The 16827-nt window shown below is 45.4% G+C and overlaps 1 protein-coding gene across 2 annotated transcripts in view; it reads left to right on the top strand.

Moving 5' to 3' along the window:
• Positions 1-13739, top strand: part of PUF60 (poly(U) binding splicing factor 60) — a 32145-nt gene extending 18406 nt beyond the window's left edge. For both annotated transcript variants that reach the window (XM_042785837.1, XM_042785836.1), the window contains 7 exons: positions 2363-2524; positions 2998-3090; positions 4032-4245; positions 4656-4846; positions 10584-10719; positions 11204-11439; positions 13305-13739. In XM_042785837.1, the coding sequence (XP_042641771.1) occupies positions 2363-2524; positions 2998-3090; positions 4032-4245; positions 4656-4846; positions 10584-10719; positions 11204-11439; positions 13305-13604 (1332 nt within the window). In that variant the 3' untranslated portion in view covers positions 13605-13739. The remainder of the gene's footprint in view (positions 1-2362; positions 2525-2997; positions 3091-4031; positions 4246-4655; positions 4847-10583; positions 10720-11203; positions 11440-13304) is intronic.
• The last annotated feature ends 3088 nt before the right edge of the window (positions 13740-16827 follow it).

Below are 16827 nucleotides of genomic sequence, written 5' to 3'. Positions count from 1 at the left end.
GTGTAGAAAGAGGGCCAGTGGCCAGTAAAATCTACTTAGTGTAGCTGGTGAAAACCATGAGATTTCTAGTCCTGAATTTCTGGACGCTGTCATGTGCTTAGTTCACAGGTGTACATTGCATCATTCCCCTAACCTGATGCTACCGATTCCTGTTAGTGATCCACATAAGCATGTAGTCATCATGGTCCACCTCAGTTCTACCTTTTGTAGGTCCAGATTTCTAATATGTTGCTGATGTACCAGAGTCCTCCTAACTCCACCCCACCTATTTTGTTAGGATCTCTGCAGCAGGGTAAGATGTGGATTTTGTCCTGTAAAGGTTGCTGCTGTGGGAGAGGACAAATGCCATTTTTCTTGCACCTGTTGCATTGATAACTGAAAAGAAGAGAATGTCCTCTTTGTATATATAGGCACTTCAGAAGGTGAAAAACCCCTCTGCCTGGTACAAGGCTGCGGTGTCTTGTCAAGAAGCGCTCCTAGTAAAACACTAAATTTTTATCACAGTCTGTGGCACCGTGGGTGAGGCACTTCATTCAGACACTTGGGGTTAGAATGGTGATGGCTCTGAACCCGTAAATGGACACACTGCACAGGCTGAGGGGCTACTGATCACTGGCTTTCCTGCACCAAAGCTGGGAATGTGTTGGAGAACCTGGGAGACAACACATCAGCTGTCCTGCGTGTACACGTGCCATAGTCCTCCTAGTCACAGCATTGCAGAGTAAATTGAAAAACAACTTATTTCTAACCGTGTGAAATATTTAAACCCAGTCAAGAGGCAAGCTTAATATCACTTCAGGAGCAGCAGTATGGGGTGAGAACCATTCCTGTTTATAGTATCCCTGCTGTATTGAATAATAGGAGTTGAACCTTTACATTTTGTTTCCTCCTATGGTCAATGTCAATCATGTGCAGGTACTATGAGGGAGAAAGATTTCCATGGGTAGAGTTTGTGTCCATGCTTCTGTGACTATCACAGATAAAATGCTGTCCCTTCCATTTTGCCATTTGAGTTACAGCATCCCCAGATATGTCAGAGCTCATTGTGCTCACACTTGTTACAGCATTCTGAAAGTAGGCCTCTTGTAAAGGCCTCGATTAAAGACCCTCTGAAACAGTGGTGGTGGGGAAGAGGTGGTTGTGCAGAGCTCCCTGCTTTGGTGCCAAGCACTGTGGTGCTGGGAAGGGAGAGAGGCATCAAGCTTAATGCTGTATTTGCCTACTCTGCAACAGTCTGTAGCCCTAACTGCTTTACATTGGTTCCATCTGTTCCATGCAGAACAGGAATGAAGCCCTGTGCGTATCTCCAACGCACTGTAATTCAGTCTTGCTGATCATAGGGAGCTGCCTCTACAGAGACCTAATTTCTGCCTTGGTCCCAAGACGTGCTGCTAGGATATGCTGGCCAAACCTGTGATTTTTTTTGTAGGCAGCATCTTCCTAGAATAACATTCCTTAGTAGTAGTAAATCTAGAATTACAATAAGGGTGAAAAATAATTGAAGGATATACTGCTTTTTTGGATACCTGCTGTAAGAAATTTCTGGATTTGTCTTGCAAACAGGTTTTCAGGCATACTTAGGAGAAAATAGCACAGAGACCTTCTCTGCACCGAAACTGATAAGGGCGGAGTCTTTGGGGGCTGCACCACTATCTGAGCCAGTAACAACAGGCAGTGATAAGTACTAGCACCACACACTTAATGAAGTTGTTTCGTTTAACCATTTGATTTTTTTTTGCTTTGCTTTTGAACTGTGCGGTGGAAGTGGTGCCTAGTACTGGATCTCGTACTGCCTGGGGTGGGGTGGGGGGGAGGAGGTGGTGTGTGATGCTTGAGGGAGTGGGGAGGAGGTACCCAATTCCAGATCCTTTGCTGCCTGGGAGGATGGGGTGGGGGAGGGAGTGACTAGGTGGTGCCCAGTATTGGATCTCTTGCTGTCCCTTGCGGGAGGGAATGGGAGGGATTGCTAATAGTGTCTAGAATCGAGACCTTTGCTGCCTGGAAGGGGAAACTGTCCTAGAATGAAGTTATTTCCTCCTCCTGCAAGCGTTGCTGGAGATGTGATCAGGCTGGGGAGGGTTAGACCTTATCAGTGGGGTCGGAGTTAAGGCTCCTGAGGTGGCAGACCCCATCAAAGATTTGACTGCCCCTGGGAGTGAGCCGTACTGCTTATCCGCTCCAGCAGTCTGTGCATTGAGCAGGAAAATACTTTATTACTACGTGTGCCAGGCTGTGCTGCAGCCCAGTGAGGAGCTACCTGCTGTTGGGTCATAGCTCCTGGGAGGGAAGGAGGAAGGGAAAGAGCTCCTGACATCCATGACCACCCCCTGATCTAACCAGCCAGTTCTTCTTTCCAATACAGATGGCAGCTCAGAGGCAGCGCGCCCTGGCCATCATGTGTCGTGTCTATGTGGGCTCCATATACTATGAGCTGGGAGAAGATACCATTCGCCAGGCCTTTGCCCCATTTGGACCTATAAAAAGCATTGATATGTCCTGGGACTCTGTTACAATGAAGCACAAGGTTGGTTAACAGCCCTTGAGTGATGTGTTTTTTCTCCTCTCCATGGCCTTCCTGAATATATCCATGAGAGGAAGGAGCCTTTATCCTTGTAGAGAGCAGGCTGCTTTTAGCACTTTGAGATAAATGTTTGTAGCTGCCTGCTCCACTTAGCTTTGTAGGATTCTGTAGTGGGAACCAGATGTGGTTGGGGGTGTTGTGCATGAAAGATGCCAAACAGCTAGCAGTCCTGTATGCTGCAGTGGCCTTTTGCCATTAGGCATCTAAGTATGAGAGGCTGTGGAAGCAGGTAACCTTGTGTTAGTACTTCTGAGTGCAATTTTCTGCTTTAAAAAAAAGCTTCCTTAAGGAAATGTCTTCTCAGGCCACAGTAGTAGGAATCTGGTATGTGGGAAGTCTTGGCTGCGCTAGCTTGGTGCTAGATTTGAGATGAGATACAGCTGCTGCGAGTCAACAAACATATCCTTCTGTCCTAGGGTTTTGCTTTTGTGGAGTATGAGGTACCTGAAGCTGCTCAGCTGGCCTTGGAGCAGATGAATTCTGTCATGCTGGGAGGAAGAAATATAAAGGTGAGTAGCAGGCATGCTCTGAAATTTATTTTTCTTTACTGTGAATAATGGTTTTATGCCTAGAAATGCTTCCCACGGCACTGTAATGTGGAAGATGAACTAAAGTCTATTTCCTGATAGAGCTTGACATTCAACCTATTGAGTACATAGTGGCTCTGGGCCCCTTTCTGGCTGAGGAGAAACCCCCAGAATTCTAATAAAACCTAGGAACATGTTCTGGTAAGCTAGCTCAGTTTTTTCTGCCCACACGTAGACTGGAAGTCTCTTGAGGACAAAACTAAGGTGATTTTTGATATTTTAATGCCTCCTCCTTATATTCTACCTGTGTGGATGGTAGATAAGTAGCATCAGACTTCTGTTGTGCCTGTTGATAGTGTGAGGGACTACAAACAGAGGTTTGCCCTTGCCATACAAAAAGGCATTCAGCACAAACAGAAAGGAACAAATGATTGTACAGGCTGTAAAAGGGGATCTTGCAAATGTGAAACTTTGGGGGTTGAAATGGGGGGGGGGTAAACTAGCATTTTCTGCAAAGTATTTTATGTCTTGCATTTATATCTCTGATACACTCTGCATATCTGCAGTGTCTGATTTCTAAGGAGATTTTATGACCCTTTGAAAGAAGGCTTATGGAAGCATTGTATTTTGCTTTCAAAATTGTTTTAAATTCCTGGAAGTTGGTCTTTGACAGGTCAAGGAATATAAATGGGGGAAATACGGTGGAAGAGAGAGCAGTCTGTTCAAGCTCTCAGTACTTCTAGAAGCCCTTGTAGTGCAGGTTGTATCCAAGAGCTGAGTCAACTGTTGCCCTTTGCTAATTATGGCCTTATGAGGCGTTACTTGGTTTGAAAAGACAGTCAGGAGACCGAGTGCTCGTCTACTGTGAGTCATGCTACTGCTCTTCAGAATGCTTAATGGACTGTTTGCTGCGTTCTCTGCAGGTTGGGAGACCTAGTAATATAGGTCAGGCGCAACCAATTATAGACCAGCTAGCAGAAGAGGCACGGGCGTTCAACCGCATCTATGTGGCATCTGTTCATCAGGACCTTTCAGATGATGACATCAAGAGTGTGTTTGAGGCCTTTGGGAAGATTAAATCCTGCACGCTAGCCAGGGATCCCACAACAGGAAAACACAAAGGCTATGGTTTCATTGGTAAAACAGCTGCCTGGTATTTGATGTGGGATAGGGAGAGTGGTTGGGAGCATCCTCATCTCTCTTTTTTTTTTTTTTTTTTTTTTGGTTGTTGTTGTTCCTTTTTTTTTTTTTTACTCTAGTGGAAGAATTGCAGTAAGCAATGGGATAGAAATCAATTTTGAACAGATCTGTGCCTGAACTTAGAAATATAATTAATAGCCAGATATTTTTATGTAGGTTGAGAGATCTTGCTATGCTGACTGTTCTTAACAGTGTTTTTGTGATCAGAGGGGTGAGATGAGTGAGCTAAGCCCCGAAGGTCTTCTAAGTCATTTTTTGCAAATACAAAACCCAATTGTGTGATGAAAGAGCAGCTGAATTTAGGAGTAAAAAGGATCATTTGTAAATATTCTTCTTTCTCACTGCAGAATATGAGAAAGCGCAGTCTTCTCAAGATGCTGTTTCATCTATGAACCTCTTTGACCTTGGGGGTCAGTATCTCCGAGTTGGTAAAGCTGTGACTCCCCCAATGCCTCTCCTGACCCCTGCTACGCCGGGAGGACTACCTCCAGCAGCCGCTGTTGCTGCAGCAGCTGCTACAGCAAAGATCACAGCACAGGTAAGGCATGGGCTGGTGTGACTCAACCAAGTGGATGATTGTTGTGACCCTGCTAGAAACAAGCATGCAGACTGTTTCCACCAGCTGTATTCACTAGCTTGAAGGAAAGCCCTTGGCCTAGAGCATACTCTGTTCCCAGGACCTCACATGCAGAAGCTTGGTCCTGTCCCTTGTGAGGATCTGATACACCAGCATTTTGGAATAGAGTCTGGTACAGCTGATCAGAACTCTGTTTAAAGAAATGGTGGGGAAGTTTGGAGAGGATTTTTTATCTGGATAGGCAAACCAATAATTAGGGAAATCATTATAGTAGAGGCTAAAGGAATGCACAAAAGTACATGAAAGGGGGGACAAACTGATGAGCGCAGTAAGAGTTGCATGGGCAAAGCTCTCTGTTGTTGAAAAGACTCTGTGTAGTAAGGTGAAAGATGACTGTAATGGCTTTAGGCTGTTCAGAAACAAGAAAATGCAATGGTGGAGCAGAATTGGATGCTGATGCAGGAGCCTAGGGGTTCTCAAATTTAGTTTGCTTGGAGTAACAGAAGCTCTTGGCTATGACCAATAGGCACTGATGGAGGAGGATTGCCTTTCAAAGCAAACCTCCACTGTCTGTGCCCATCGTCCTTGCCTGGGGCAGCAGAATCTGTGTCATCATAGCCCATGAAAGAAACAAGTTCCAGCACTGTTAGGTTTTTGGATTCTCTTAGGCAAAAAAATTGTTGAGATGTGCAGCCTGTGCGTGTCGTTAATCAGCTGACTGGAGTTAATTTTTAAAAAGCTCCTTTTTCAAAGATACTTCTCTGAATCACAAGGTAGAGTCAGAAGTAGGAGGAGCTGACGCTAATGTGAAAGTCTCAGGTGGTTCTCATGTCCCCAGTAAAAAGCCCACAAGTCTGGGAACCTCTGCAGTCAACTAAGGAAGTTGAGACATGGCTAGAAGAATTACTTGGATCAAAATCACTTTGGGAGAGAACTATTAACTCTTCTCTTAAGTGAAATGATAGAGATCTGTTACAGACATGGATAAATCTGTTTCTTTCTGCAAAATACTGCAGGATTTATTACTGTGAGGAAAATTTTTAAATTTCATATATAGAAAAGAGGTTCTGAAAGACCTCGGAAACACTTGGCCAGTCTTGTTGCCTTTACTTAGGCATGGTACAGATCTAGGTAACCTGTCTGATTTGCCATGTGGGTAGTTGTAGGTGACTGGGGAAAAGAGTGAGAACAGTTACAGAAGGCAGTATCTCCTCTTTATGCTCCTAGCATAGTTCTTGTATGCAACAGCTTATTTTAAATAAGAACATGTGCAGTCATGGTCTGTAAGGGCTTTAATTTCACAATTTTTCTAAACTCAAGCTAATCAGTAAACTCAGCAGAGCTACAGAAATCATGGACATGAGAGAGAAGCTTAAGTCAGAGATATAACTTTGGACCTGCAATCAGAACGGCAGCTTTAGTCTAGAATTAGCATACCAGCCAAGGAAGGAGGAAGTGTCTCTGCAGTTAAATGAAGCTATAGAGACAGAGTGGCAAAGATAGGTAATGTCTTGACAAAGACAGTAAAAAAGTCCATCTTGCAAAAGAAGTTAAGGAATTAAAGCTATTGGGAAAAGTCTTTTTAACCATTTAGGTAAAAAATGGGGGCAGCTAATGACCAGTGTAGTCAAAAATTATGATGGTCTTGTTACAGCACTGAATGCTTACGTAAGTATTTTTCCCCTTCATTAGAAGAATAAGGCAGACTGGCTAATGATGCACATGGGATTACTGCATCCTGGGTGGGCATAAAGCTCAGAGTTTGTCATGTGCAGGTGTACGCCTAATAGTTTTGGGGCATATTTTGGTAATAAGTCTGTCACATCAGGGCTATTGCTGTACGGCTGAAGAATAGCAAAGGTGATACAGTTTTCCGTGCCACCTTAAATGCAAGTATCTTCAGACTTTGTTCTCACCCCAGTGGTAGGGAAAGATTGAAAATAAGCTTTAATGGAAGGACAAAATTTTCAAAAGAAAGAGATATGTAGAATGTTTGGTGTTTAGGGAAATACCCATGCTAGATTAACGTAACTTTTTTTGATAAGACTACTCTTACACTTCATTAGGAAAAAAAATTTAAAAGCATATCCTGCCAACAATTCAGGAGTTGGTAGAGACCCCTATAAGAAGCTGTTAGACAAGACCAACACTATTACAATGAATTTTGAGATGTGTAGGCAAGTGAGAAGAGCAGATGTGAGCGAGCTGTACTGGAAATTGCTGACCCTTTACTCTGCTGGTAAAATTACTTACAGACGGGTCTTGCTTCATCTCCAATAAAAATACTAGTGACCTTATCCTAGGCATTAGAAGAGGAGTACTAATGGAATTAGTTGGCAACACAGATGAGATGCATTATTAATGTAGAGGAGAATTGGAATATTGCATCAGATTGGAGTAAGAAATATATGCAGCATTTAGTAGTAGCATACAAGCTACTGCATTTAAGGAACAAAACCACAGAATTCTTTGTTCCACAGTGTCAGGGCTTATAGGAGCCCCATGAAAACAAGGAAGAGAAGGATCTGGGTAATTAAATCATGAGTGTAATAGCCTAGAAAGGAACAAAACAAAACAAAAAAAAATTGGGATCCCAGAGTATATTTTAGGCACATTATTTTCAGTAATTTTCTGGAAGTGATTTATCACTTCGGTTCGTTCATCTCAAATGTTGTTTGTTCATTTGTTCATCTCGAATGCTGTTTGAATTCTGGTCATCTAGAGTCGTGATGTTTATTTGGATTATAGAAGGTATAGACAAGTACTGCAATTACAGGGAGAATTGGAAAACCTGATATGCAGGAAGAAATTAGAAAAGTTTGGCTTGGTATAACTCTAGAAAAATGCTGAATGATGCATCAGATTTTTCCTCACGTATAGTCTATACGGAGTCAAATAGATAACAGGATGGGAGAAGAGGGGCAGAAAACACGGGCAAAAGGAAGTGGTTATAAAATGTTTCAACTGTCAAGGCTGAAAGTTTGAAGAAAGTTCTCAGTCGTTGAAAGCAGTAAAGTTCAGTAGGGCCTTACCAGTAAAAATGATGGTGGCAAAAGCTAGGTATATTACTGTCTTACTGAGAAATGTACTAATGTGATAATCGTTTGCAGTTGCTGTGATCATGAAGGCAAATTTCAAATTGTGCATTCCCTTGCCTTGTCCTTTGTGCTTGCAGTACTGTTTCTGACTACAGTGCTCCTTGAATTAGACAAGGATTATCATAGAATCTAAGACTGTCTTAAGATGGAAGGCACCTTAAAGCCCATCCAGTGCCCCCCCCTGCCCCGGGCAGGGCCCCCTTCCCCCAGCCCAGGGGGCTTCCAGCCCCGTCCAACCTGGCCTTGAACCCTTCCAGGGAGGGGGCACCCACAGCTGCTCTGGGCACCCTGGGCCAGCGCCTCCCGCCCCGCACAGGGAAGGATTTCTGCCTTATATCCAATCTAAATCTCCCCTCTTTCAGTTTAAAACCGTCCCCCCTCGTCCCATCCCCACCCCCTGACCCAGAGTCCCCCCCCACCTCCCCTGTCCCCCCTTTAAGCCCCGGGAGGCCGCTCGAAGGGCTCCCCGGAGCCTTCTCTTCCCCAGGCTGAACCCCCCCAGCTCTCTCAGCCTTTCTTCACAGCAGAGCTGCTCCAGCCCTCGGACCATTTCCGTGTCCCTCCTCTGGCCCCGCTCCAACAGGTCCGTGTCTGTCCTGTGCTGGGGACCCCCGAGCTGGCTGCAGGGCTCCGGGGGGCTCCCCAGAGCGGAGCAGAGGGAGAATTCCCCCCCCTTGAGGGGCTGGCCATGCTGCTTGGGGTGCAGCCTAGGAGACACTTGGCTTTCTGGGCTGTGAGCACACGTTGCTGGCTCATACTCAGTTTTTCATCCACGAATACCCCCAAGTCCCTCTCTGCGGGGCTGCTCTCAATCCACTCATCACCCAGCCGGTATTTGTTCTTGGGATTGCTCCAACCCATGGGCAGGACCTTGCACTTGGTCTTGTTGAACTCCATGAGGGTCACATAGGTCCACCTGTCCAGGTCCCTCTGGATGGCATCTCTTCCCTCCAACGTGTCACCGCACCACACAGTTCGCTGTCATTGGTGAATTTTCTGAGGTTGCACTCAATCCGACTGTCCGTGTCACCAACAAAGATGTTAAACAGCACCGGTCCCAGCACCGATCCCTGAGGAACACCACTCGTCAGTGCTCTCGACTGGGACATTGAGCTGTTGACCGCAGCTTTTGGAGTGTGACCATCCAGCCAGTTCCTTATCCATCAAGTGGTCCATCCACCAAATCCCTGTCTTTCCAATTTAGAGACAAGGATATCACGTGAGACAGTGTCAAATGCTTTGCACAAGTTCATATAGATGATGTCAGTTGCTCTTCCCTTATCCACCAGCACTGTAACCCCATTGTAGAAGGCCTCCAAGTTCATCAGGCAGGATTTGCCCTTAGTGAATCCATGTTGGCTGTCACCAGTCACCTCCCTATTTTCCATGTGCCCTAGCACAGAGGTGAGAGTGACTGGCCTGTAGTTCCTTGGGACTTCCTTTTTTCCCTTTTTAAACATGGGGGTTATGTTTCCCGTCTTCCAGTCAGCAGGAACTTCACTGGACTACCATGACGTCTCAGATATGATGGATGGTGGCTTTAACCACTTCATCTGCCAGTTTCCTCAGGGTCCATGGAGGCATCATTAGATCCCGTGGCCTTGTGCACCTTCAGCTTCCTGAGATGGACCTGAACTTGTTCTCCTACGGTGGTTGTGTTTCTTTATTCTCCCAGTCCCTGCCTTTGCCTTCTGTGTCTTGGGCCGTGTGGCTGAAGCCCCTGCCAGTGAAGACTGAGGCAAAAAAAGTCACTGAGTACCTCAGCCTTCTGCATTTCCTGGGAAACCAGGTCCCCTGTTTCCTTCCAGAGAGAGCCCACCTTTTCCCTAGTGCTCCTTCTATCACTGATGTACCTGTAGAAGTTTTTCTTGTTGCCCTTGATGTCCCTGGCCAGATTTAATTCTATCATGGCTTTGGCCTTCCCAACCTGATCCCTGGCTGCCCAGACAGTTTCTCTGTATTCCTTCCAGGCTATCTGTCCTTGATTTCACCCTCTGTAGGCTTCCTTTTCATGTCTGAGCTTGTTCAGGAGCTCCTTGTTCATCCATGCAGGATTAACCTTCCGTCAGATCACTTAGGAAAAAATAAAGCCGTAAGAGTTCCCTTATCTGGTTTGTCACATGGCCTCAAAGCCCCAGTGATGTCATCAGAGGGAGTGGGATGGCAGCTACCATCAGTGTTTTTAAATGGATCACATTCCTTGGCATCAGTAAAAAGCTTTCTGTGTAGAAGATGGGAACAAGTAGAGATTCCTCTTGCTCTGGATTTGCTTGCATCTTTCAAACCATGTACTGAATCCCTTGGTGTCTTGCATTCAGTAACTTACCTAGCAGCTTGAGAGGATGGGTGAAATTTGAGTTGCAAGAGAAGTTTTTCTTCCAAGACTTGGTGTTGTGGAGTTTCTACATTTCCTTGGTGGGCTGGGTGGCATACTTCTTTTCCTTTTACACTAGCGCTGGAGAGCTATCATTCTCAGAATCTGTGTATCTGTATTTCTTAGGTGTGAAAAAAGATGAGCCTCAGCTGAATGCACCCATAGTATGACTTCTCGATGCAGAACTGACACTTTGAGGTTTTTTGTTGTTTTTTTTGTCTTGCAGGAAGCAGTGGCAGGAGCTGCAGTTCTCGGCACTTTGGCAACCCCCGGACTGGTGTCTCCAGCACTGACTCTGGCCCAGCCGTTAGGGGCATTGCCGCAGGCTGTCATGGCAGCACAAGCACCTGGGGTCATTACAGGTATGTGTACTCTTCGTTTTGTCACTTGTCTGCCTATTACAAAGCACGGTTCTCTATAGCTGGGGCCATAACTAAGGAGAATTTGAAGCTGAAATCCTCCCTGCCCTGCTTTGTCAAGAACTTTTATTTTCTTATTTGTGCAGCATAGCAGGTATTTATTTTGGTATATAATAGATACGACAGGGACATGAACTTCACAGCAGGAATGCATGGCGCTCTGAGTGAAAATCTGGATAATTGTTACTCCATGCAAAATCCTGCATTTTATCTCCCTTCTGGGCAAGTATATGGTGCATGTATTGAGTGCTGATGTCCTGTATGCTGACTAAGTTGCTGCTTATGTCTCCCTCGTTGTTGTGGTGCAGAGCAAATAAAACCATCTAGCAAATAAAACTATTCTGCGATCCTCTTTATCACTAGCTGCTGTGTACCCAGATGTTGCAGAACATCAGTTCTTTATGCTACAGAGTTTGTAATCCTACAGGTGTAACCCCTGCCCGACCTCCCATTCCTGTCACTATTCCACAAGTGGGAGTTGTGAATCCTATCCTGGCTAGTCCCCCAGCATTGGGCCTGATGGAGGTCAAAAAGGAGAAGGAGGAAGAGGAGGTATTCCAGGAGTCAGAGAGACCAGAGATGCTGAGTGAACAGGAACACATGAGCATATCTGGCAGCAGTGCCCGTCATATGGTGATGCAGAAATTGCTTCGTAAACAGGAGGTGAGTGCAGTGTGACTGCCCTGAGCTGGTTCCAGTTGTGAGCAGATGCAGTTTTGTATGTGGTACAGACTTCCTGCAGCACACATGGTAGGTATCCCACAGAGCTTATGTGGGACTACAAAGGCTACCTGCTTGTGTGCTGCTGGTGATAGTTCTTACTCTGCTTTTAGGATGTTCTTAGAGTTTCTCTGAGGGTTCAGACCAGTCACTAGGCCAGAAGAGGCTTGGCTGTGAGGTGTCTCTGATCAAACTGTGTATTTACTGAGCATCATTTAAGCAAACCATGATGGCCTTTTGGCTTATAATTAAAGAAGTGAGACTGGCACATGGTCAGGGGCAATCTCTTTCAAACTACTGAGTCCACCTTTTTCCCACAACCTTTTATTGTAGGATGAAACTCTGAGCTGTTTATAAAACAAAATTTCATGGAAGTTACAATGAGAAAGAGGACAAGAATGAATGATAGAACATTAAACAGAACAACAGATTCATAGATTTGGCGTGGGGGGGTATGCCTTGGAAGGGGCTGTATTGATAATCTTATCAGGCTGCTTATTTGGGCACGACCAGAGGTTTGTTCCTGTGCATGATTGAGTTTCCTGTTTGACACGCAGATTTTCTGAGCTTTAACACTGAATCGATAATGTTTCTTCTGTTTGCTAAATAGGGATAAGGCTGACATGCATTTCATAAGGGAGGACACGAATGAGTCAGCTAGTGAGTGTACTTTCAAAGCATACATATATAATTTTAAATACATCTTTGAGCTTAGGAAATTTTAAATACATCTTTGACGTAGTGGCCAGTTTTCCTTGGTCACAGGTACCTTTCCCAAAGAATCCAATTAATTTGGCATACTTGCTTGAAAAAAGTTTAGCAGTGTCAAAAAAGAGTCTTATACTACACCTTTGTCAAAGCTGCTTAGCATTTTCAGCCTAGAAGCACTCTTCCATTTTTGCTGTTCTTTTAGTAGACCCTTAAAGGCAGTTTTACAGACACATAAGTAAGAACTGGAACGAGTATTTTAAAATTCTACTGAGCCTGAAATGCTGTGTCTACTAGCCTATGATGTTGGGCAAGGTCAGAGCTGGGAGGAAGGGATGTGGTAGAGCTGGGTGTAATGCACAAAACCAGAGGATGTCCAGAGATGTTGTGGAGTCTCTGTCCTTGGAGATATTCCGACGTCAGCTGGACATGGTCCTGGGCAACTCTAGGAGGTCTTGCTTGAGCAGGGGAGTTCAAACTGGGTGACCTCCAGTGGTCCCTTCCAACCTCAGCTATTCTCTTGAGGTGCTCTGTCACAAAAGGGCTTGATGGGGGGATACATGAGAGGGGTATGTTGCAGGTGCTCTGACCGACTCGTATGTTGTTACCCCTGTAATGAAAGTACCTGGTCAACCATTAGTTGTCAGAGGCATAAAAGACCTGGTTTGTCCTTCTACTTTATTTAGGAATGAGGAAGAGTTTGAAAAAAATGTACACGGTGGTGCTGAAGGTAACAAAGCAAAAAAATAACTGGATAGCAACAGCACAAGAAAAATTATAGAGGTCTCTAGGTCACTTGTGCCTCAAAGATGTGTCTAAGAAAAGCCCAGGAGATGGCACAGAGCTTTCCTGGCTGAGGCCAGCCACAGTGTAGCTGGCAGTGAAAGAGAATTGTTCATGCTTTGGATGCATGGGAAGAAAATTTACTAATTTATCACTGAGAACCTGGGACATTATTGATTTCATGGAATATGCTTGTAATAGCATAGCACTGGAATATCTGATGGTGCTGAGGCATGCTGCATAGTCTGATGTGGCTTTGCAAATTTAATCTCAATGTCTCTTAGGTGTGTTAATTCACTTGTCCATTCTCTCTGCAGTCCACTGTGATGGTGCTTCGCAACATGGTGGATCCAAAGGACATTGATGATGACCTAGAGGGAGAAGTGACAGAAGAATGTGGCAAATTTGGAGCTGTAAACAGGGTCATCATCTACCAGGAGAAGCAAGGAGAAGAGGAGGATGCTGAGATCATTGTCAAGATCTTTGTGGAGTTCTCCATGGCCTCAGAGACTCACAAAGCCATTCAGGCTCTGAATGGGCGCTGGTTTGCAGGAAGAAAGGTGGTAGCAGAGGTTTATGACCAGGAGAGATTTGATAACAGTGACCTGTCAGCATGAACTCTACTTGAAAGACTTCGCCCCTGCCCCTCTGCCTGTCTGGTTTTTTTTTTAGCCATGTGTAAAGAACGCTCCAGGGTGGGCACAGATCTCTGTGATGTACTTGTAGTTTGGATAAAAGCGCAAAGAAAGCTAGTGTGCATCTGTGTGTGTGTTAAAGGGGCTGACGCCTCGTCAGCCGGCCCTGGCGTGGGTCTGGCCTCATCTGCCTCGAAGAGCGGGGCCAGAGCCTGAAGAGGGGTTGCTGCTTGTGCTCCTTCCTTACACTGTGGTCACTTCAGAAACACTCAGGTCAAGATCCCACTGCACCCTTTAAGGGCTGGATTAGCAGTTTTCTTCAGAGATGGGCCATAAATGGCTGGAATGGAGAAGGGAGTCTCTTCATAAGGTATTTCAGCAGCACCCTTGAGTGCTGCTGTATTAACAACAAGGAGGGTAGCTTGGTGCTGCTGGGAAGGAGCCTTCCTACTGAGGGCCTGCATGTTGAAGCCCAAACATGAGTCAGAGCCCAGAATCGAACAAGCTGGGCCTTTTTGGAGTGTTCACATCGTGTTTGTTCTGAGACCGTAGTTTGGACCTCACAGTTTTATTGATGGGTCAGTTACCCTTAGGGATCCTTCCTTAATGTGCCAAAATATGAGTAGCAAGTCAGGCTGCAGGCATCACAGCTGGGTTGAGAGTTCGTTTAGTGGTGATTGGTAGCACCTAAAGTGCATTTATGAAATAAACATCTAGCCCTTGTACTATGGACAGTGATATGGAACACATGCCTTGCCTGAAAGGAAAGTGTTTTGTTTGTTTGCTTTGTTTGTTTTTTTTTTTTTTTTTTTCAGGACTCAAAGCTTTAGTAATATTTACAAAGCTTACATGCATTTATTTTAGCAATCTTTCTGTCTAGCTAATGAGTAGGAACAGAATTAGCTCATGTTAGTTCTTTTAAATATTTTAAGTATGTAAGGGGCTACTATATTACTTGTTGTGCATAACTGGTACACAGTACAGATCTGAAGAAAAAAAATGTTTTAGTTTAGAAGTTCAAATAAAGGAACAATGATCTCAGAGGAACTCCAGTAGGGAATTCTGAGTTGAGCCTGCAGCTGTGGGTTGCTTCTACCCTTTGAGATGTTTTTAAAATTAAATTCTTCTATTTTGTTTCAAACACTCAAAAGAACCCTTCTTCTATTGTAGGCTAGGCATTTGTATTTGCAGTTTACCTTTCTTTATGATTAATTTATGTTTACTTCTTTTTGTACTAATATTGCCTGTTAGCTTAAATAACTTTTCTTCTTCCTTGTTGCTATACCTGTTCAAAGTTAATAGCAAGCCTGTCATTTTCAACTTGTGTTTTGATAGCTGAAGTCTCTTGAGACCAATTTGCTCTTTCCCCAGTCATCTGCCCTAGCAGCCCTTCTTTGCATTTGTTAGCTTGAATTTCCTTTTCTTGCAAGTAGTTTATTAGACCTGTTGAATATATTGTATAGTGGCATTTTGTCCTTTCTTATCTGTGCTGGAAATGCATCATCCCATGCCTCCTGTGATCCCACTGACCTCTCAAACAGCCACAGCCTACTGGTAGCTCACAGTTGCCTCAGTTTTGCTATTCAGCATAGCTTTGCTGCTTTTGTTTGTGATGCAGGAGAAAATTAACTGGTTTTAATTGTTCCAGGGTTTTATTATTCCTGATAAAGAAAACCAAAACACCTCTCCCATCACTTAGTTGGTCTGTCTAGCTTCCATTTTCTGCTATTTCCTCCTGTTCTGTTGGCCAGATTTAGAAGTATAAAGACTGCATTGGAAGTTTCCTTGTGTTCTTGATAGTTTAAAAACCCAAAGTGGATAAAAGTAGATGCAAGGGGAGAGCATAGATTAAAGAATGACAGCCAAAGTATTAATGAGTTTTTGTGCACAATCAATCATACTTGGCTAAGATGATATTTTACAGAAGTAACTTCATAAATGTCTTGACAAGTCTAATGTCTGACAAAGGATCATTTATCTTGACTTCTGTGTGGCCTTTGACACAGTCCTCCATGACATCTTTGTAACTGGAGAGATGTGGGTTTGGTGAATAAACTATAAGGTGGATAAGGAATTGGCTGGATAGCTGCATCCAAAGAGTTGCAGTCAACAGCTCCGTGACAAAATGGAGGTCAGTAATGAGTGGTGTCACTCCAGAGTCCATACTGGGACTGATATTGTACAATATTTTTATTAATGACATAGAGAGGTGAATCGAGTGCACCCTCGGCAAGTTCACTGATGACACCGAGCTGTGTGGTGTGGTGACACACTGGAGGGAAGGGATGCCATCCAGAGGGACCTGGACAGGCTGGAGAGGTGGGAACATGCAAATCTCATGAAGTTCAGCAAAGCCAAGTGCAAGGTCCTGCCCATGGGTCGGGGCAAACTCCACTATCAGCACAGCCTGGGTGATGAGTGGATTGAGAGCAGCCCCGCAGAGAGGGACTTGGAGGTATTTGTGCATGAAACTGAGTATGAGCCAGCAACGTGTGCTCACAGCCCAGAAAGCCAAGTGTCTCCTAGGCTGCACCCCAAGCAGCGTGGCCAGCCCCTCGAGGGGGGGGAATTCTCCCCCTCTGCTCCGCTCTGGGGAGCCCCCCCGGAGCCCTGCAGCCAGCTCGGGGGTCCCCAGCACGGGCCAGACACGGACCTGTTGGAGCGGGGCCAGAGGAGGGACACGGGAATGGTCCGAGGGCTGGAGCAGCTCTGCTGTGAAGAAAGGCTGAGAGAGCTGGGGGGGTTCAGCCTGGGGAAGGGAAGGCTCCGGGGAGACCTTCGAGTGGCCTCCCAGGGCTTGAAGGGGGGGACAGGAAAGGAGGGGGGACACTCTGGGTCAGGGGGTGGGGATGGGACGAGGGGGGATGGTTTTAAACTGAAAGAGGGGAGATTTAGATTGGATATAAGGCAGAAATCCTTCCCTGGGCGGGGGGCGAGGCGCTGGCCCAGGGTGCCCAGAGCAGCTGTGGGTGCCCCCTCCCTGGAAGGGTTCAAGGCCAGGTTGGACGGGGCTGGGAGCCCCCTGGGCTGGGGGAAGGGGGCCCTGCCCGGGGCAGGGGGGGGCACTGGATGGGCTTTAAGGTCCCTTCCCACCCAAACAGTTCTGTGATTCTATGAATTTAAGTTCAGGTGTTGTACAACACTGTAATTAGAATACTATAGCATGAGCTAAACACAAATTGATGAGGAATACCTGGGAAACAAA

The sequence above is a fragment of the Tyto alba genome, unplaced genomic scaffold, assembly GCF_018691265.1.
Source record: "Tyto alba isolate M040663 unplaced genomic scaffold, T.alba_DEE_v4.0 Super-Scaffold_9, whole genome shotgun sequence".
NCBI classification, from domain to species: domain Eukaryota; kingdom Metazoa; phylum Chordata; class Aves; order Strigiformes; family Tytonidae; genus Tyto; species Tyto alba.
The sequence above is the reverse complement of the archived record's forward strand: the minus strand, read 5'-3'. Positions and strand labels throughout refer to the sequence as shown.